Source organism: Balaenoptera physalus, assembly GCF_965194825.1.
Source record: "Balaenoptera physalus genome assembly, chromosome: Y".
Classification (NCBI taxonomy): Eukaryota; Metazoa; Chordata; class Mammalia; order Artiodactyla; family Balaenopteridae; genus Balaenoptera; species Balaenoptera physalus.
This window is the reverse complement of record NC_138904.1, coordinates 16,658,127-16,677,591: the sequence shown is the minus strand read 5'-3', so window position 1 is coordinate 16,677,591 and position 19,465 is coordinate 16,658,127. Positions and strand designations below refer to the sequence as shown.

General features: G+C 36.7%; 1 protein-coding gene across 12 annotated transcripts in view; it reads left to right on the top strand.

Annotated features, from left to right (window-relative positions):
* The window catches only part of LOC309653377 (gamma-taxilin-like), a 51,524-nt gene that overhangs the window by 13,807 nt on the left and 18,252 nt on the right, over positions 1 to 19,465 (top strand). For all 12 annotated transcript variants that reach the window (XM_082447995.1, XM_082448002.1, XM_082448004.1 and 9 more), the window contains one exon: positions 96 to 187. In XM_082447995.1, coding sequence (XP_082304121.1) covers positions 96 to 187 — 92 coding nt within the window. The remainder of the gene's footprint in view (positions 1 to 95; positions 188 to 19,465) is intronic.

Genomic DNA, 19,465 nt, shown 5'->3' with positions numbered 1-19,465 from the left:
CTCTATCCCTAATTATAGCCTTAAATTGTAAACATTAGTTTTATGTTGAATTTAAGTCATCCTTCTGCTACCTTTTTTCTTTTATAAATCATTAGGAAAAGAAGTAGTATTATTGATGCAAGCCTTAAACACTCTTTCAACACCAGAGGAGAAGCTGGCAGCACTGTGTAAGAAATATGCTGATCTCGTGAGTATTAAGGGAGCGAGGCCCGTATATAGTAGGGCAAAATGTGTGTATGTTCTTGATAAACTTTAAAAATATAATTTTGATATAGTTGCACATGTAAAATTATATTTTATTACAAAATTGAAGGGAAGAATTAAATTTCTTGGGACTTCTGTTGATAGTATGGCTTAGTTTTATGATACGCTATATATTATATTACAGTGCTTTCTGAGATGTATCCTGAGAGTCAGTCAGCCTTAGTGTTTCCAGATCAGCATTTTAGATGCCTCCCAGTTGGGAGGGAGTGGTTTCTATATTCAAATTCAGGAATTCTATACATGAAAGGAATGTTAGAAATAAAAGTGTTAACCATTTTGATTGAAATTTTGAGTTACATGAAAAACAGTACTGTTTCTCAGGAAGTATTTACTGAGCATCTACTATATGCTAGGCATTGTTCCTTTTTCCATCTTCCAAAGAAATTGACTCATGGAAGAGTTCTTTCTAACCTGTTATTTCAAGTAGCACTCTCCTTCTGGGATTATAGAAGCATTGTCAACATGGAAACCTTGCTAGCTTTTTAAAAGCGAAGAATGGAAAAGGCATGGAACCTTTTGAAGAATAGATGTGGGGAATTTTTAGAATAGTTGGTTCTAATTTAAATGCCAAAATTCTTGCATTTTGTGAAGCACTTATGTGAATTATCACTGACCAACTTTGTGCATTTTCATCTATTATTAAAACAACTATTCTGTATCATAAACTTTACTATATTTTGTGAATAACCGTTCTAAAAACAGAGCTGGAACAACTCTAGTTACTGTTTCTTCAAGTGGTACATGCATATGTCATTTCGCAGCCTGGCATCTTCTGATACTGTGAGATGTAGGAACCCCAAGCATCAGTGAAAATGACCTAGAGCCATCTGAATGCAAAGATGGCAGCAGTCAGTGTTGCTGCATTGCTAACCTCAGAAAGGAATGCTTCCATTGCTTATCAAAGTCTCTAATAGTATAGTCACATGATGGAAATCAAGGAGGAATTGGCAGAAAAAGAAAAAAGGGGAGAAAAGAAAAAGTTGAGAAAGGAGTGAAATTCGGGTAGGAAAAGCAGCAGAATAGGTTAGGTTGACTTACTGATGTGACAGCAGCAGCAGCCAGCCATGAAAGGATTAGGGAAGAAAGAGAAATTGACTAGCATAGTGGGCTAGGTCAGTCCTTCTTAGACTCATACATATCACCTAGAGATCTTGTCAAATTACAGATTCTGAGTCAGTAAATGTAAAAGACACTTTACAGTAGATTTTAAGTGGAGATGGGGAAGATGGTTAAGATAGACTTGTATTTTAACAAGTTCCCAGTCGATGGCCAGAGCTGCTGGTCCAGGGACTAGACTTTGAGAAACAGTAATCAAGTTATTTATTTATTTAGATACGTTTTTGAAAGATGGGGATATGGCAAGTGAGAGTAACTATATTTGTTTGCAGAAGTGATACATTGGAGACTTGACTAACTAGTAGCCTTTTATTTGGTAGTTTTATCCTTGTGGAGATCAGTAGTTCTTGTGAATAATAAAAACTAGGTGTGTTTTGGTTTTAAAAACATGTTTAAAATCTGTATCTTGAAAAACTCATTTTCTAAAGAGTTGGATCACTTTGGGAGTATAACATCACCGTCACATTGTGGTGGGTAGGAGAGGTTGAGTCACAGACCCCACCCTCAGGGTGGTGACCCACAATCGAAAGGGAACTAAAAACCTGGAGCAAAGGGGTTGAACCCCACATCAGGCACCCAAACTCTTAAGTCCTGTACCTGAGAGAAGCCCCCAAAACATCTAGCTTTGAAAAACCATCAGGGGAATTGCACCCATGTGACCCAAAGGGCTGTAGTTGACTGAGAAATGCCTCTTAAAGGGTGACTGCATAGACTCACTCTCCCCAGGACCCCATGTAGATGCAGTTGTTTGAAAAGCACACAGACTTTATGTGAAAGAGATTGATTTGCTAATCTCAGAGCATTGGCCTGAGAAGAAGGGGCTGGTTGGAATACTCTCCAAGGATGGAGGTGCAGGCACCATTTCTGTACTCTCACTCTAAAGCCAATGGATGCCTTATTTTTCTAGCTAGACGTTTTTCTTCTCCTAGGGAGGCTGACATTTCTGCACTTTCACTAAATCTTATTAAATGTTGCTAACGCCAGTGGGAGCCATTTTCACGCTTTCCCTCTGCCACACTCCGTACCTCTGGAGGGGAGCTTTTATACATGTTTGGTTCTCTGGTTTTGCAGCTGCAACTCAAAGTATGCCCTGTGATCACCTGACCCTGAAAGCCAGCAGTCTTGGGTGTCTGGGTCCCTCAGGACGGTAACAATTGGAAAGACAGTTCTTGGCAACCTACCACTCGCAGGGCACTGCACAGACAAGAGACTTAAACCCAGCCTTAGTCTTTCTGAGAAAGAGGACTGTTTGCTTGTCCAGGAGCTTTAGCTTGAGGGGAAGGCTTCTGGTGTGACACAGTTCTAGAGGTCTGTGGAGTTGCTCTCAGGGAACAGAGGCTGGAGGACAGGACCTTTGCACTCTCCCTCTGCTTTGCTTCAGCTTGCTTCTATCTGCCATAAAGGACCTTATCTGGTGCCTCAGGTTTTGTGTCTGCTGCCAGGGGACACCTCTACATTGCTTGGCTCTGGCGGCCAGTGGTGGTCAGTGGGTCCCAGAAGACGGTGACCAATGGAGGAAAGTTCTTAAACAGCTACCATCCCAGAGCACAGCAGGAGGCAATGGAACAGGGTGCTAGGTCTTTCTGTGAAAGAGGCTGATTAGCTTATTTTCATGGCTATGAACTGAGGGACATGCTTCTAAATTAAACACAAATCAAAGGACTAACTGTAAGCCTTCAAAAGACCTAGGAAGGCAGGTGCTATCTTTGAGCTCCCCCTCTGATGCCCCAGAGTGCTAGACTCTCTTGGAGGAGAGCTCTTAACATGTGTCTGGTGCCCTGCTTTTGTGGCTGCTGCCCATGGAATCCCCCTCCTCCCCGCCTCCAGTGAATGCCTGGCCTGTTGCCCAGAGAGGCTTGTGTACCTGGGTCCCACAAGAGTCAGAGACACAGCTGGCTACCACACCCAGGGCACTGCACAGACAGCACACTGAAAACACCCCCTCCTTCTGTGGAAGAAGCCTGTTTGCTTGTCCAGGAACTTTGGTGTCAGGGTCAGGCTTTGGGTTTTGCACACATCCAGAGGCCTATGGACTCGCTGTCTGGGAAAACAGGCTGAAGAATGACATCTTTGCACTCTCCCATTGCCTCACTACAGCTTACCGTAATCTCCAAGAAGGTGCTGATCCATTCTTATGGAGTCCTGAATTTTACAACCGTCACCAGAGGGGCACCCGCAGATGGCCTGGTCTGGGGGCCAGCAGAGCTTAGCTTAACAGTTGTACGGGACTGTACATATTTGCATTCTTTAAAAGCTGCTGCCTTTCAGGGTCAGGCTTCCAATCAGCCTGAACCTAGGTGGTGCTGAGGTCTTCCCTGATCTCTTTGGGACACTGATAGGTCCTGGAACACACTCAACAACTGGGAGATATTAAAAATAAAATGAGCTGCTTGGACAAGCAATCACCAACGTTTGAGAGACAAGCAAGAGCTGCAAGGTTGAAGGATAAGATTCATCTCCTAAATGAGGCCACTCCTCCAAGACTGGGAGAGGTGGCTATTTCATGGAGTGTATAAAAGCAAACACAGAAAGTAAAGCAAGATGAGGAAGAGGGGAAATATGCTGTACATGGAACAATAAAATAAAACCTTGGAGAAAAACATAATGAAATGGAGATAGGTAATTTACGTGATAAAGGGTTCAAAGTAATAATCATAAAGATGCCCACTGAGCTAGGAGAAGAATGCATGAACACAGTGAGAAGTTCAACAAAGGTAGAAAATATAAGAAAGTAACAAAGTCACAGAACTAAAAAATTGAAAAACACTGAAAAATACACTAGTGGGTTCAACAGCAGAGTAGATGAAGTAGAAGAAAGGATCAGTGAACTTAAAGCAAGGGTGGTGGAATTCACCCAAGCAGAGCAGCAAAAGGAGAAGAAAATTTAAAAAGTGAAGGCAGCTTTAGGAGTGTGAGACAATGTCAGGTGGACTGATACGCATATTATAGGGGACCCAGAAGGAGAGAAAAGAGAGAAACAGGCAGAACATTTATTTGAAAAAGAATGAAAAGTTCCTTAATGTGAGGAAGGAAGCACATCCAGCTCCAAGTTCCAAATAAGATGTACTCAGAGGAGCCCACAGCAAGACACAGTATAATTAAAATGTCAAAAGTTAAAGACAGAGACTTAGGGCAGCAAGAGAAAAAGCAGCTTGTTACACATAAGACAATACTCAGAAGATTATCATTAGATGTTTCAGCACAAGCTTTGCCACCCAGAAAGGAGTTGCACAATATTATCAAAGTGCTGAAAGAAAAAAAGAATATGCAGTAAAGTTACCATTCAGAAGTAAAGGAGAGAGAATTTTCCATACAAGCAATTGTAAAGGAGGTCATTACCACTAAACCAATCTTATAAGAAATGTTAAAGGGACTCCTTTAAGCTGAAAAGAAAGGGCACTAATTAACAGGAACATATATGAAAATATAAGTCACTGGTGAAGGTAATTATATAGGAAAGACAGTGGATTCATCTTATAAAGCTAGTATGAAAGTTAAAAGACAAAATAGTAAAAATTAATGTAACAATAATAATTGGTATTAGGGGATACACAAGGTAAAAGATGTAAAACATGACATCAAAAACATAAAATGTGTGTGGGAAAATAAAAATTTAGAGCTTTAGAATGCTTTCAAACTTAAGTTGTTATCAACTTAAAATGCAGTGTTATAATTTGTTACATGTAAACCTCATGGTAACTACAAAGCAACACCCTGTGGTAGATAACACAAAAAATAATGACAAAGGAATCTAAGTATACCATTTGCAAACTGCAAAGGAAGAAAGCAAGAAACAAGAAAGGAATGCTGGAATGAGAAAACAATTTAAAAAAAATTGAAATGGCAATAAGTACAAATGGACTAAATTCTCCAGAAGTAGCAGAGTGATTGAATGGCTGAAAAAAATAACAACATATTTATACACAGCTTACAAGAGACTCACTTCAGATATCAGGACAGGCACAGACTAAGAGTGAAAGGGGGGCAAAGATATTCCATAGAAATGGAAACCAGAAGAAAGCTGTGGCAGGTATACATATATATATATCAGACAAAATAGAGTTTATGAACAAAGACTGTAATAAGAGACAAGGGGATTACATAATGATAAAGGGGTTAATCCAGTAAGAGGATATAACATGTAAACATTTATGCACCCAGCATAGAACTATCTATATATATGAAACAAATATTAACAGTCCTAATGGGAGAAATAGACATCAATACAATAATAGTAGGGGATTCTGATACTCCACTTACATCAACCATATAGATCATCCGGACAGAAAATCAGTAAGAAAACGTCAGCCTTAAAGAACATGTGAGATCACATAGATTTATTAGATACATACAGACCATTCCATCAAAAAAAAAGAAAAATCCAGCAGAATCACATATTTTTCTGAAGTGCACATGGAACATTCTGGAGAAGAAATTTTGTTTTAGGCCACAAAACAATTCTTAATAAAGGAAGATTTCAGTGTATTGAGCATCAGATATAAACCTAGAGCTCCATTGTGAAACAAAACTGGAAAGTTTACAAATGTGTCAGATCAAACAACATGTAGTGAACCAACCATGGGTCAATGAGGAAATCAAAAGAGAAATTTAGAGAAAACCTCGAGAAAATGCGAATACAGCATAACATTTATGGAATGCAGCAAAAGCAGTTGTAAGTGGTAGGTCCCTGGTGATAAAATGCCTAACTCCATAAACAGTCTAACTTTACACACCAAGAATATAGAAAAAGAAGAATAAATGAAGCCCAAAGTTACTATAAGGAAAGAAATAACAAAGATCGGGATGGAAATAAATTAAAGACTCAGAAGACAATAGAAGAGATGAATGAAATTAAGAGGCTTTTTTTCTTTTAAAAGAAATAGATGAACGTTTAGCTAGACTCGTCAAGAAAAGGACAGGGCTTAAATAAATAAAATCAGAAATAAAAGAGATGTTATAACTGACACCACAGAAATACAAAAGATTGTAAGAGTGTACTGTCAACTGAAAACAAAAATGCACAACCTACGAGTTGAGAATTATGTTTCATTTGGCAGACTTTCTGAGTACTGTAGCCTGGGAGACACCCTCTCAGATAGCTCTGGGGGACTGCTCCAGAGAGGTAAGGGAGGAGCCAGGATATATAGGAGTTTTCGCAACAAAAACAGGTAGTTGGAACATCAGAAGCTTACTGTTTAAAGAAGACTAGAAATCTCAAGTGAATGAATTTAGCACTTTTCTCTGTATGGGAAGATGCAGGAGTCTGGGCTGACGGAAATCATTTCTTTGATACACACCTTAGCTATGTAGGGTCACTATCCTGTTGTCTCCTATCTTGAGTCCCTTCAGGGTGCACAGCTGGGGGCAGTTGGAGTGTTTGATGGCTTGATGGCTGCAGCATCCTTTGTTTAGTGCAATGGCTGGCAGCATTCTTAGTCCACACTACTATAAACAGTTATATACTAGCAGATTGTAGAAGAAATGGATAAATTCCTAGAAACGTACAAGCAAGCAGGACTGGATCATGAGGAAATAGAAAACTGAACATAACCAATAACTAGTAAAAAGATTGAATCAATAATCAAAAATCTCCCAGGAAACAAAAGTTCAGGACCAAACAGCTTCATTGGTCAGTTCTACCAAACGAAGATTTAATACCTCTTTTTCAAACTCTTCAAAAAAGTTGTAAAGGATGGAACACTTCTTAACTATTTTTATGATGCCAGCATTACCTTGTTACCAAACCTGACAGGGATACCACAAGAAAAAGAAAATTACACTTCAGTATCCATGATGAATATAGATACAAAAATCTTTAGCAAAATATTAGCAAACTGAATCTAACAATACATTAAAAGAATAATACACTATGGTCAAGTGGGATTTATTCCAGGGGTACATGGGTGATTCAGCCTCTCATATCAATCGGTGATACACTTCATTAACAAAACGAAGGATAAAAATCATAACATCCCCTCAGTAGATGGAGACAAATCATGTGACAAAATTCAACATCTGTTTATGATGAAAACTCTCAAAGTGAACGTAGGGAAAATGTACCTCATAAAAAAAAGTCAGTGTATGAAAATTCTGCAACTAACATACCGAAAGATGATGTATTGAAAGCTTTTCCTCTAAGACAGGAACAAGACAAGGATGCTCATTCTCATCACTTTTATTCAACACAGTATCGCAAGTCCTAGCCAGAGCTATTGGGCAAGAAAGAGAAGTAAAAACTGTCACTATTTGCAAGTGGCATTATATGATACTGTACAGAATCCCCTAAAGACCCTACCAAAAAAACTCTTAGAACTAATGGACAAATTCAGTAAGGTTCCTAGATACAAAACTAATTTACAAAAATGAGCTGGATTTCTCCTCAGCAAGAGCTATTAAGAAAAGAGTTCCACTCTAAAATTGTATCAAAAAGAATAAAATACCTAGGAATAAATTTAATCTAGGAAGTGAAAAACCTGTACACTGAAAACTATAAGATATTGATGAAGGAAACTGAAGAAGACACACCTAAATGGAAATAAATAAATTTCATGCTCATGGATTGGAAGAATTAATACTACTGAAATGTCCATACTGCCCACAGCAGTCTACAGATTCATTAAAATTGGTATGAAAGTACAATGGCATTTTTTTACAGAAATAGAACAAACAACCTAAGTGGTTTATTTATGTAACCACAAAAGACCCTGAATAATCAAAACAAACTTATAAAGGAAAAACAAGCTGGAGGCATCTTGCTCCCTGATTTCAAACTATATTACAAAGCTATAGTAATCTGTGTTATTGTCATAAAAACAAACACATAGATCAGTGAAACTGAACAGAGAGTTCAAACTCATGCGTACATGGCTAAATTATAAGAAAAGAGCCAAGAATATACAATGGGAGAAGGACAGTCTCTTGCATGGATTGTCTTGAGAAACCTGGACAACCACATGTAAAAGAAAAAAAGGGGACTTCTGTCTTAGACCATACACAAAAAGTAACCCAGAATGTATTAAAGAATCCATTGAATGTAAGACCTGAAACCATAAAAGTTCTAAAAGAAAACATGGGTGGTAAGCTCCTTAACATTGGTCTTCCCAGTAATTTTTTGGATTTGATGCCACAGCAAAGGCAGCAAGAACAAAAATAAGTAGGACTATGTCCAACTAGACAGTTTCTGCATAGCAAAGGAAATCATGAAAAAATTGTAACTTACTGAATGGGAGAAAATATTTGTAAATCATATATTTGTTAAGGGGTTAATACGCAGGATATATAAAGATAGATAAAAATATATGTAAATATATGTACATAAAACTCAATAGCACAGACCAAGAAATTCAGTTAAAAATGGGATAGAAGATTTGAATAGACCTTTTTTTTTTTTTTACTCAAAAAAGACAAAGAGATGGCCAACAGATACATGAAAAGTTGCTCAACATCACAAATTATTAGGAAGTGTAAATCAAAACTATAATGAGCTGTCATCTCACATCCTTAGTATGCCTATCAAGAAGATACAAGATAAGTGTTGATAAGGATGTGGGAAAAGGGGAATCCGTGTGCACGGTTGGTGGGAATGTAAATACATTATGGAGGTGTATCCAGAAATTAAAAATAGACTTGCCATATAATCCACCAGTTTCTCCTCTGGGTTTTTATCCAAAGAAAATGAAAACTCTAATTTGAAGTTAAGTATTCTTTGCAGCATCATTTATAATAGCCAAGGTTTGGGACAACCAAGGTGTCCATCAGTGGGTGTATGGATAAAATAGACGTGGGAAATGTATATGCATATATCTGGGAAATATATATACAATATGTACACATACAATGAAATATTATTCAGTCTTGATCACTAAAAAATAATTAAATCTGGTCATTTGCTTGGACAGCATGGATGAACATTGAGGGCTTTATGCTAAGTGAAATAAGACAGATATATATAATCTCACTGATATGTGGCATTAAAGAAACACACACAAGCTCATAGGTTCAGAGAACAAATTAGTGGTTGCCAGAGGTGGGGGTTGGGAGGTGAGCAAATGTGTGAAGGGGTTCAAAAGGTACAAACTTACAGCTATAAAGTAAGTCATGGGGATGTAAGGTGCTCCTTGATGGCTATAGTTAGTAATACTGTATTGCATATTTGGAAGTTGCCAAGAGACTAGATCTTAAAAGTCCTCCTCAAAAGAAAAAAAAAAGCTTTGTAACAACATATGGTGATAAATGGTAACTATACTCATTGTGTTGATCCTTTTGCATTGTATACAACTATCAAATCATTATCTTGTACACCTGAAACTAATATTATGTCACCTCAATTTTAAAAATAAAAAATATAAGAAAAATTAAATGAACTAAATTGTTTGGGATAATAATGTACATAAGTACTTTTCAGTTTTGAACCAAGGAATTCTTTAAGAAACCAAACACACTTATAACAGAAAATAATGGCAAAGTGTGGCTTCATTCAAATTAATCCTGTCTCATTAAAGACACCTTAGAGAAATTTTCAGCAGATACCCAACAAAGGATTAGAATCATGAATATATGAATAGCATGTACAGAGTGGTAAGGAAAGGCAGAAACCCAATAGAAAAGGGACAGGAGACATGATGCATTTTATTGAAGAAGAGAAAAACGTCTTGGTTTGTACATTTTTTAAGTGGGGGAGATACAGAAAAAGTATGGATATAGTGTATTGAAAGTCCTCAGTAATGCTTATTAAATGGAAAATATCTTTGCACTTCGTTGACTTTAATATTTTCTTATGTATTGATTAGTTGTGTTTCTGTGCATATTGATTATCTAGTTTCCTTTGCCCCTTTTCCCCTTGGCATGTTGCTGTGCATTTTTTACTACAGCGAATAGAACATAATTTTACTTCGACTCAAAAGCCATGTTTCAAAAATCTCAATCTTCTCTACCTACTTCCCGCCAAAATAGGACAAAAAGAACAGAGATAGGCCTTTGAGTTGCCACTTCTATTATCTTACAGTTTTATCAGTGCCTCTGCCTATGGGGCAGACATTTAAGTAGCAATGAGTCCCTTGTGGGACTCTAACCATCTTTGAGGCACCTTCTCTGTTGGAAACACTGGTTGTGTGTCTAAGATGAGTTTAGATGTTGCAGAATACCTTCTGCATTTGCCTGGAATCTCTCCTGGACTACCGCAGTGTGGTGGAGTTCGCGGGTTATCTGGATTTGTTATTAACTCCTGCATAATCACAGCTGCCAGTGCCAGTTGTATTTGAGAAATAAATTCCTAGGCCTTGGTCTCCTAGTCTGTATACCAAACTGTAGCAGATTTGTAGGCTCTGACTTGCCCCTTGTTCTTCTGTAAGAAAGCCAGAATAAACCTTGCCTTCTGAGCACAGTGAAAGCCATAGAATCTAGGACTAGGGGGATTAGGGCTTGGAAGATGGAAGGTATCTGAAAAGGTCCTCCCCTGCCCCGCCTTTCTCCCAGGAAAAACAAAATAAAAACTTCATGGTCTTCTGAAATGGCAAACTCCAAAACTCATGGCCACTTCTGTGATCAGTACTTCAGCTTGTTATTGAAAGCTGGTTCTTCCCTTAAGACCTTACTCCATTTTGGTCTTTTCTTCCACACGTATCTCAGTGCTTGTAAGTGGACCCTTCCTGTTTCTGTGTCCTCCATTTTCTTAAGATTTAAGACAAATCTAGCTGTTCTGCTATTCTTCTTTTTGTTGCTGTCACTTACGCACTTTTCTGATCGTTTCTCCCACACTGAAGGCTTTTGCACTGACTCACTATGGTCCCAGTAATTATGCTGCTTCACTGTGAACAGTCCAGATGAAACTCTGGCCCTGGCCTTTTGTTTTCTTTTCTATTGTGGTAAAATATACATGACATAAAATTACTGTTTAAAAAATGTTTTTAATTGGTATTTAAGTTTTTTAGGAATTGTCTTCTTCACAGGAACTGCATTCTTTTACAGTCTTACAGTGCACAAGGGCTTCAGTTTCTCCACATTCTTGCCAGCACTTGCTGGGTTCCCCCCATGCCCCTGAGGAATTTTTTGAATTGTGGTTAAATATCCGTAACATTAAATTTATCACTTTAACCATTTTAAAGCATGCAGTTCAGTGGTATTAAAAACATTCACATTGTTGTGCAACCATTGACCATTGTCCTTTTCCAGAAATTTTCATCATCCTCAGCTGAAACTCTGTAACTATTAAACAATAACTCCTTATTCTCCTCTCCCTCAGCCACTAATTGCCATCATTCTACTTCCTTTCTCTATGATTTTGACTAGTCTTGGTATCCCATGTAAGTGGAATCATACAGTATTTGTCCCTTTGTGCCTTGTTTAGTTTACTTATTGTAGTATCTTTAAGATTCATCCTTGTCCTAGCATATATCAGAATTTCATTCCTTTCTATCTGAGTAATACTGTGTTGTATGTATATACCACATTTTTTTTGTGTGTGTGTGTGATTAGCGATAATCTTTATTTACTTATTTATTTTTTCAATAGATCTTTATTGGAGTATAATTGCTTCACAATACCGTGTTAGTTTGCACAACAAAGCGAATCAGCCATATGCATACACATATCCCCATATCCCCTCCCTCTTGAGCCTCCTTCCCATCCTCCCTATCCCACCCCTCTGGGTCATCGCAAAGCACCAATCCGATCTCCCTGTGCTACGCTGCTGCTTCCCACCAGCCAACTATTTTATATTCAGTAGTGTATATATGTCGATGCTACTCTCACTTCGCCCTCCCACCCCATGTCATTAAGTCCATTCTCTGTGTCTGCCTTTTTATTCCTGTCCTGCAACTATGTTCATCAGTACCATTTTTTTTTTTTTACAATCCATATATATACGTTAGTATATGGTATTTGTTTTTCTCTTTCTGACTTACTTCGCTCTGTATGACAGACTCTAGGTCCATCCACCTCACTATAGATAACTCCATTTTGTTTCTTTTTATGGCTGAGTAATATTCCATTGTATATATGTGCCACACCTTCTTCATCCATTCATCTGTCGATGGACATCTAGATTGGTTCCATGTCCTGGCTATTGTAAATAGTGCTGCAGTGAATGTTGTGGTGCATGTCTCTGTTTGAATTATGGTTTTCTTAGGGTATATGACCAGGAGTGGGATTGCTGGGTCATATGGTAGTTCTATTTTTAGTTTTTTAAGGAACCGCCATACTGTTTGTTTTCCATAGAGGTTGTATCAATTTACATTCCCACCAACAGTGTATGAGGGTTCCCTTTTCACCACACCCTTTCTAGCATTTATTGTTTCTAGCTTTTTTGATAATGGCCATTCTGACTGGCATGAGGTGATAGCTCATTGTAGTTTTGATTTACATTTCTCTAATAATTAGTGATGTTGAGCATCTTTTCATGTGCTTCTTGGCCATCTGTACATCTTCCTTGATGAAATGTCTATTTAGGCATATTTTGTTTGTATCACATTTATCCTTTGATGGACATTTGGATTGTTTATGTCTTTTGGTTGCTTTGAATAGTGCTGCTTTGAACATGGGTGTACAAACATTTGTTCAAGTACTCTGTTTTAATTCTTTTGTGTGTATTCTGAACAGAAGTGGAATTGCTGGATTATATGGTAATGCTGTGTTTACTGTGGTGACTGCATGCCGCTAGCAATGCACAAGGATTAAAATTTCTCCACATCCTAGCCAACACTTGTTTTCTGTTTTTCTGGTAATAGTCACCCTAATGGGTATATGATTATCTCCTTGTGATTTTGTTTGCATTTCCCTAATGATTAGTGACGTTGTGTATTTTTGATGTATTGGCCATGAGTATGTCTTCTTTAGGGAAATGTCTGTTCAAGTCCTTAGCGCATTAAAAAAATTTTTTTTTGTTCTTGAGCTTTAGGAGCTTTTTATATATTGTGACTATTAATCTTATATCACCTATATGATTTACAGATATTTCCTGCTTTTCTGAGGGTTGCCTTTTCACTAATTTGATGGTATCCTTTGATGACATTTTGATAAAGTCAGATTTGTTAGTTTTTTTCTTTTGTTGCCTTTGCTTTTGGTGTGAGACTCAGGAATCATTGTCGAATCCAGTGTTAACAAAGTTTTTTCCCCTAGGTTTTCTTCTAAGAGTTTTATAGTTTTGGGACTCATATTTAAGTCATTGATCCACTTTGATTTAAGTATTGTATTAGTGTTAGGTAAGGGTCAAATTCTTTTTTGAGTGTTGATGTTCAGTTTCTTCAGCATCTTTGGTTGAGAGATAGTCCTTTCCCCATTGAGAGGTCATGGCACCCTTGTGACAGTTATTTGACCACATATTTGAAAATTTATTTCCATGTTTACTCTATTCCCTTGTTTGTCTTTATGCCAGTACAACATTATTTGATCACTCTAACTTTGTAGTAAGTTTTAAAATGAGCAAGTTTGAGACCTTCACCTTTGTTCTTTTTCATTATTATTTGGCTGTTCCGGATCCCTTGAGATTCCATAGGATTTGAGGAGGAATTTTTCTACTTTTGCAAAAGACATCATTGGTATTTTGATAGGATTCCACTGAATCTGTAGATCACTTTGGGTAGTTTTGGGATCTTAACGATATTCTGATTGGTATAACTACCTCTACACCTCTTTTGGTTTTGATTACGTGGAATATCTTTTTCTGTCATATACTCAACCTGTTTATGTTTTAGATATAAAATGAACCTCATAGATAGTATATAGTTCAGTCATGTTCATATATGTTTATTTATATTTTTCATTGAGATGTACAGCATAATGATTAGATATGTACATATGTATCAATATATAATGCAAAATGATCACCACAATAAGTCTAGTTAGCATCCATCAACATACATAGTTACACGTTTTTTTTTCCTATGATGAGAACTTTAGATCTACTGCCTTAGCAACTATCCAGTATAAAATACAGTATTATTAACTATAGTCACCTGCAGTCACTTATCTTATAACTGGAAGTTTGTACCTTTTGACCATCTTCACCAATTATGGCCCCCCTCTTGGCTCCCTGACTCACCTGCCAACCACCTATCTGTTATCTGTATCTGAGTTCTTGTTTTAAAGATGCCACATATGAGTGAGATCACGTATTTGTTTTTCTCTGTCTGATTTATGTCACTTAGCATAATGCCCTCAAGTTCCATTATGTTGTCACAAATGCCCGCATTTCTTTCCATTTTTGTAGGTGGATAATATGCCATTGTCTGTGTGTGTCTATATCATCTTCTAGCTGTCTATATCATATATATATGTATATCATGTAAGTGTATGTGTGTATATCATTGTAAAATTTGATTCATCCATCCTTGGACATTTAGGTTTTTTCTATGCCGTGGCTATCCAGTTATGTGTTAGTATTTTTGGTTCCTCAAGAAAAATTTTCCCAAGTAGAATTTCTGGATCATGTGGTAGTTTTATTTTTAAATTTTTGAGGAACCTCCATACTGTTCTCCATAGTAGCTGCACCAATTTACATTCCTACCAACAGTACACAAAGGTTCCCTTTTCTCCACATCCTCTCCAATACTTGTTATTCTTGTCTTCTTGTTAATAACCATTCAGCCAGGTGTGAGATTATATCTCATTGTGGTTTTTATTGGTATTTCCCTGAAGATTAGTGACTTTGAGGATTTTCATGTACCTGTTGGTTAGCTGAATGTCTTTTTTGTTTGTTTGTTTGTGCTATTGAATTGTTGAATTTGGATATTAACCCCTTATCATATATATAATTGCAAATACTTTCTCCCATTCAGTAAGCTGAATTTTCATTTTGTTGATGGTTACCTGTGCAGCTAGTTTTTGTATATGATGTAAGATAGGAGTCCTCTTTCATTCTTTTGCATGTGGCTGTTCAGTGTTCTCAACACCATTTATTAAAGAGACTCCCCTTTCCCCAGTGTATATTCTTGCCCCCTTTTTCATAGGTTAATTGATCATAGGTGTGAGGGTCTATTTCTGGGCTGTCTGTTCTGTTCCATTGATCTGTGTGTCTGTCTTTATGACAATACCAAACTGCATTGGTTACTATAACTTTGTAATATAGCCTGTGATGCCTTCAGCTTTGTTCTTCTTTCTCAAGATTGCTTTGGCTATTCCGAGTATTTTGTTCTATACATATTTTAAGATTGTTCTAGTTCTGTGAAAAATGCCATTGGAATTTTGATAGAGATTGCATTGAATCCATAGATTGCTTTGGGTAGTATGGACATTTGAAACAATATTAATTCTTCCAGTCCATGTGCATGGAATATATTTCCATTTGTTTACGTCTTCAGTTTCTTTTATCAGTGTCTCATAGTTTTCACTGCTGGTCTTTCGCCTCCTTGGTTAAGTTTATTCCTAGGTATTTTATCTTTTGGATCAATTTGTAAATGGGATTGCTTTCTCATTTCTCTGTTAGTTTGTTAGTAGTATATAGACATGAAGCTGATTTTTGTATATCAAGTTTGTATTCTGCAACTTTACTGAATTTATATATCATTGGCAAATATTGACAGTTTTTCTTTTTCTTTTTCCAATTTCAATATGTTTTATTTTTTTTCCTAATTGCTGTAGCTGGGACTCCCATTACCATGTTGATTGAAAGTGGTGAGAGTGGGCATCTTTGTGTTGTTCCTGATCTTACAGGAAAAGCTTTAAGCTTTTCACCACTGAGGGACATTTTAGCTGTGGGCTTGTCATATATTGTCTTTATTGTAATGACATACTTTCCCTGTAATACCCACTTGTTAGGAAGGTGTTTTTTTTTTTTTAATTACAAAAGGATGTTAATTTTTGTCAGATGCTTTTTTTTTGTCTATTGACATGATGCTATGATTTTTATACTTCATTTGGTTAAGGTGATATATCACATTGATTGATTTGCAGATACTAAATTATCCTTGCATCTCTGAAATACATTCCACTTGATCAATAGTGTAAGATTCTTTTAATATTGTTGAATTCAATTTGCCCATATTTTATTGAGTTTTGTATCTATGTTCAGTAGAGATATTGGCCTGTAATTTTCTCATAATATCCTATTTGGTATTAGAGTAATGCAGGCCTCATGAAATGAGTTTGAAAGTGTTCCCTCTTCTGATTTTGGAAGAGATTGAGAACGATTGGTATTTATTCCTCAGATGTTTGGTAGAATTCATCAGTGAAGCCATATGGTCCTGGATTTTTGTTTTTTGGGTGTTCTTTCATTACTATTTCAATCTCCTTACTTGTAATTGATCTGTTCAGATTTTGTTTCTTTGTGAATCTCTTTTTAGGTTGAATGCTCCTGTGAATTTATCCATTTATTCTAGATTGTTCATTATTGGTGTATAATTATTCACAGTAGTCTCATGATCCTTTGTATTTCTGTGGCATTAGTTGTAATGTCTGCTCTTTCATTTCCAATTTTATTTATATGAGTTCTGGTTTTTTCTTCATGAGTTAGGCTAAAGGTTTGTCAATTTTCTTTTATCTCTTTTTAAAAAAACAACTCTTAGTTTTATTGAAATTTTCTGTTGTCTTTTTATCTCCTCATACTTCAATTCTGATCTTTGTTATTTCCTTCTTTTTCCTACCTTTTGGCTTTATTTTCTTCTAGTTCTTTTAGGTACAAAGTTAGGTTGTTCATTTAAGATTTTTCTTGTGTCTTGCTGTAGGCATTTATCACTGTGAACATCCATCTTAGAAATGCTTTTGTTGCATTTGAGAAGTTTTGGAGTGTTTTTCCATTTTCATTTGTTTCAAGATATTTTTTATTTCTCTGTTGATTTCTTCATTGACCCTTTGGTTGTTCAGTACATGTTGTCCAGTTTTCACATGTTGGAGAATTTTCTAGTTTGTTTTTATAATTGATTTTTAGCTTCATAACATACTGTTTGTAAAAGATGCTTCATACAGTATCAGTTTTCTTAAATTTACTAGGACTTGTTTTACACTCCATCATATGATCTCTTCTGGAGAATGTTCCAAGTGCACTTGAAAAATGTGTATTTTGCAGCTTTTGGTTGGAATGTTTGGTATATCTTTTAAGGCTTTTTCATCTGACGTTTTGTTTAAGTCCAGTGTTTCCTTATTGATTTTCTTCCTGGATGATCTGTCTATGAAAAGTGAGGTATTAAAATTTCCTGCTATTATTTTATTCCTATCTGTTTACCTCTTTAAGTCTCTCAGTATTTGCTTTTTATACTTAGTTGGGTGCATAAGTATTGTATATACTATATTTTCTTATTGGAATGACTGCTTAATCATTATATGGTAACCCTCTTGTCACTTATCACAGTTTGCTTTAAAGTCTGTTTTGTCTCATATAAGTATAGCTGCCCCAGCTTTCTTTTGGTTTCCATTTTCATGGAAATCTTTTTCTGTCCCTTCATATTCAGTCTATATGTCCTTAAAGGTGAAATTAGTCTCTTGTGGGCATGAAGTAGTTGGGTCTTTTTTTTTTTTTTTTTTTAATCCATTTAGCCGCTCTTCCTCTTTTGATTAGAGGTAATTTAGTTTGTTTACAGTTAAAGTAATTATTGATAGATATTACTTGTACCAGTTTGTGAAATGTTTTCTGACTGTTTTGTAATTACCCTGTTCCCTACTTATTTTTTTGCTTTGTTTCTGTGTGATTTGATGATTTTCTGTATGGTGTGTGTTTTATCTTTTGTGGATCTATAGGTGTTTGCTTTAAGATCACCCTAAGGCTTAAATGAAACAAATTATATTTGTAGTAGTATTCTATATTGACAACAATCTAAATTTGAACTCATTTTAAAACTGTACATTTCAGCTTTCCCTCACATTTTGTTTTCTGATGTCAAAATTTACATCTTTTATGTTACGTATTCATAACAAATTACTGTAGTTGTAGTTATTTTTGGTACTTCTTTTTCACTGTTGTACTAGCTGTATAAGTGGCTAATTCACCAATTTTACATTAGTTTTTTTGAATTTTGCTGTAGATTTACCTTTTAACTGTGAGATTTGTACTTGCATATATTCTCCTATTACTAATTTGTACCCTTGCATTTCAGCTTAAAGAAGTCCCTTTAACATTTCTTTAGAGGTCAGTCTAGTGGTGATAAACTCCTTTAGCTTTTGCCTGTCTGGAAAATTCTTTGTCTCTCCTTCAGTTCTGAAGGACAACTTTGCTGGTTAAATATTCCTGGTAGCTAGTTTTTTTCTTTCAGTACTTTGACTATATCACGTCTCTCTCTTCTTGCCTACAAAGTTTCTGCTAAAAACTTGTTGATAATTTTATGGAATTTCCCTTTTACATAAGAAGTTGTTTTCCTCTTGTAGGTTCTTTTTTTTTTTAATTTATTTATTTATTTTTATTTTTGTCTGTGTTGGGTCTTCGTTTCTGTGTTAGGGCTTTCTCTAGTTGCGGCAAGCGGGGGCCACTCTTCATCGCGGTGCGCGGGCCTCTCACTGTCGCGGCCTCTCTTGTTGCAGAGCACAGGCTCCAGACGCGCAGGCTCAGTAGTTGTGGCTCACGGGCCTAGTTGCTCCGCGGCATGTGGGATCTTCCCAGACCAGGGCTCGAACCCGTGTCCCCTGCATTAGCAGGCAGATTCTCAACCACTGCGCCACCAGGGAAGCCCCTCTTGTAGGTTCTTGATTCTCTCTTCATATTTAACTTTCAACTTTTTAATTATATCGTGTCTTGGTGTGGGTCTTTGGGTCCCTCTTATTTATAACTCCCTGGGCTTCCTGAATTTGGATATCTTGTCTTCCTTCCACAGGTTTAGGAAGTTTCCTGCTTTATTTCTTTAAGAGCCTTTTTGACCCTTTCTTTCTTCTTCTGGACCCCTATAATGTGAATGTTGATGTGCTTGATGTTGTCCCAGAAGTCCCGTAATCTGTCTTTACTTGGTTTTATTCTTTTTCTTTTTGCTGCTATGATGGGGTGAGTTCCAGTGCTCTGTATTTGAGTTCACTGGCCCTTTTCCTGCCTCATCTAATCTGCTGCTGATCTTTCTGTTATATTTTTGCAGTTTAGTCGTTGTGTTCTTTGGCTATGTGGTTCTTTTTGGTACTTTCTTGTATTTTCTGTCTCTGTTGAAATGCTCACTTCACTCATCTGTTCTTGAAAGCT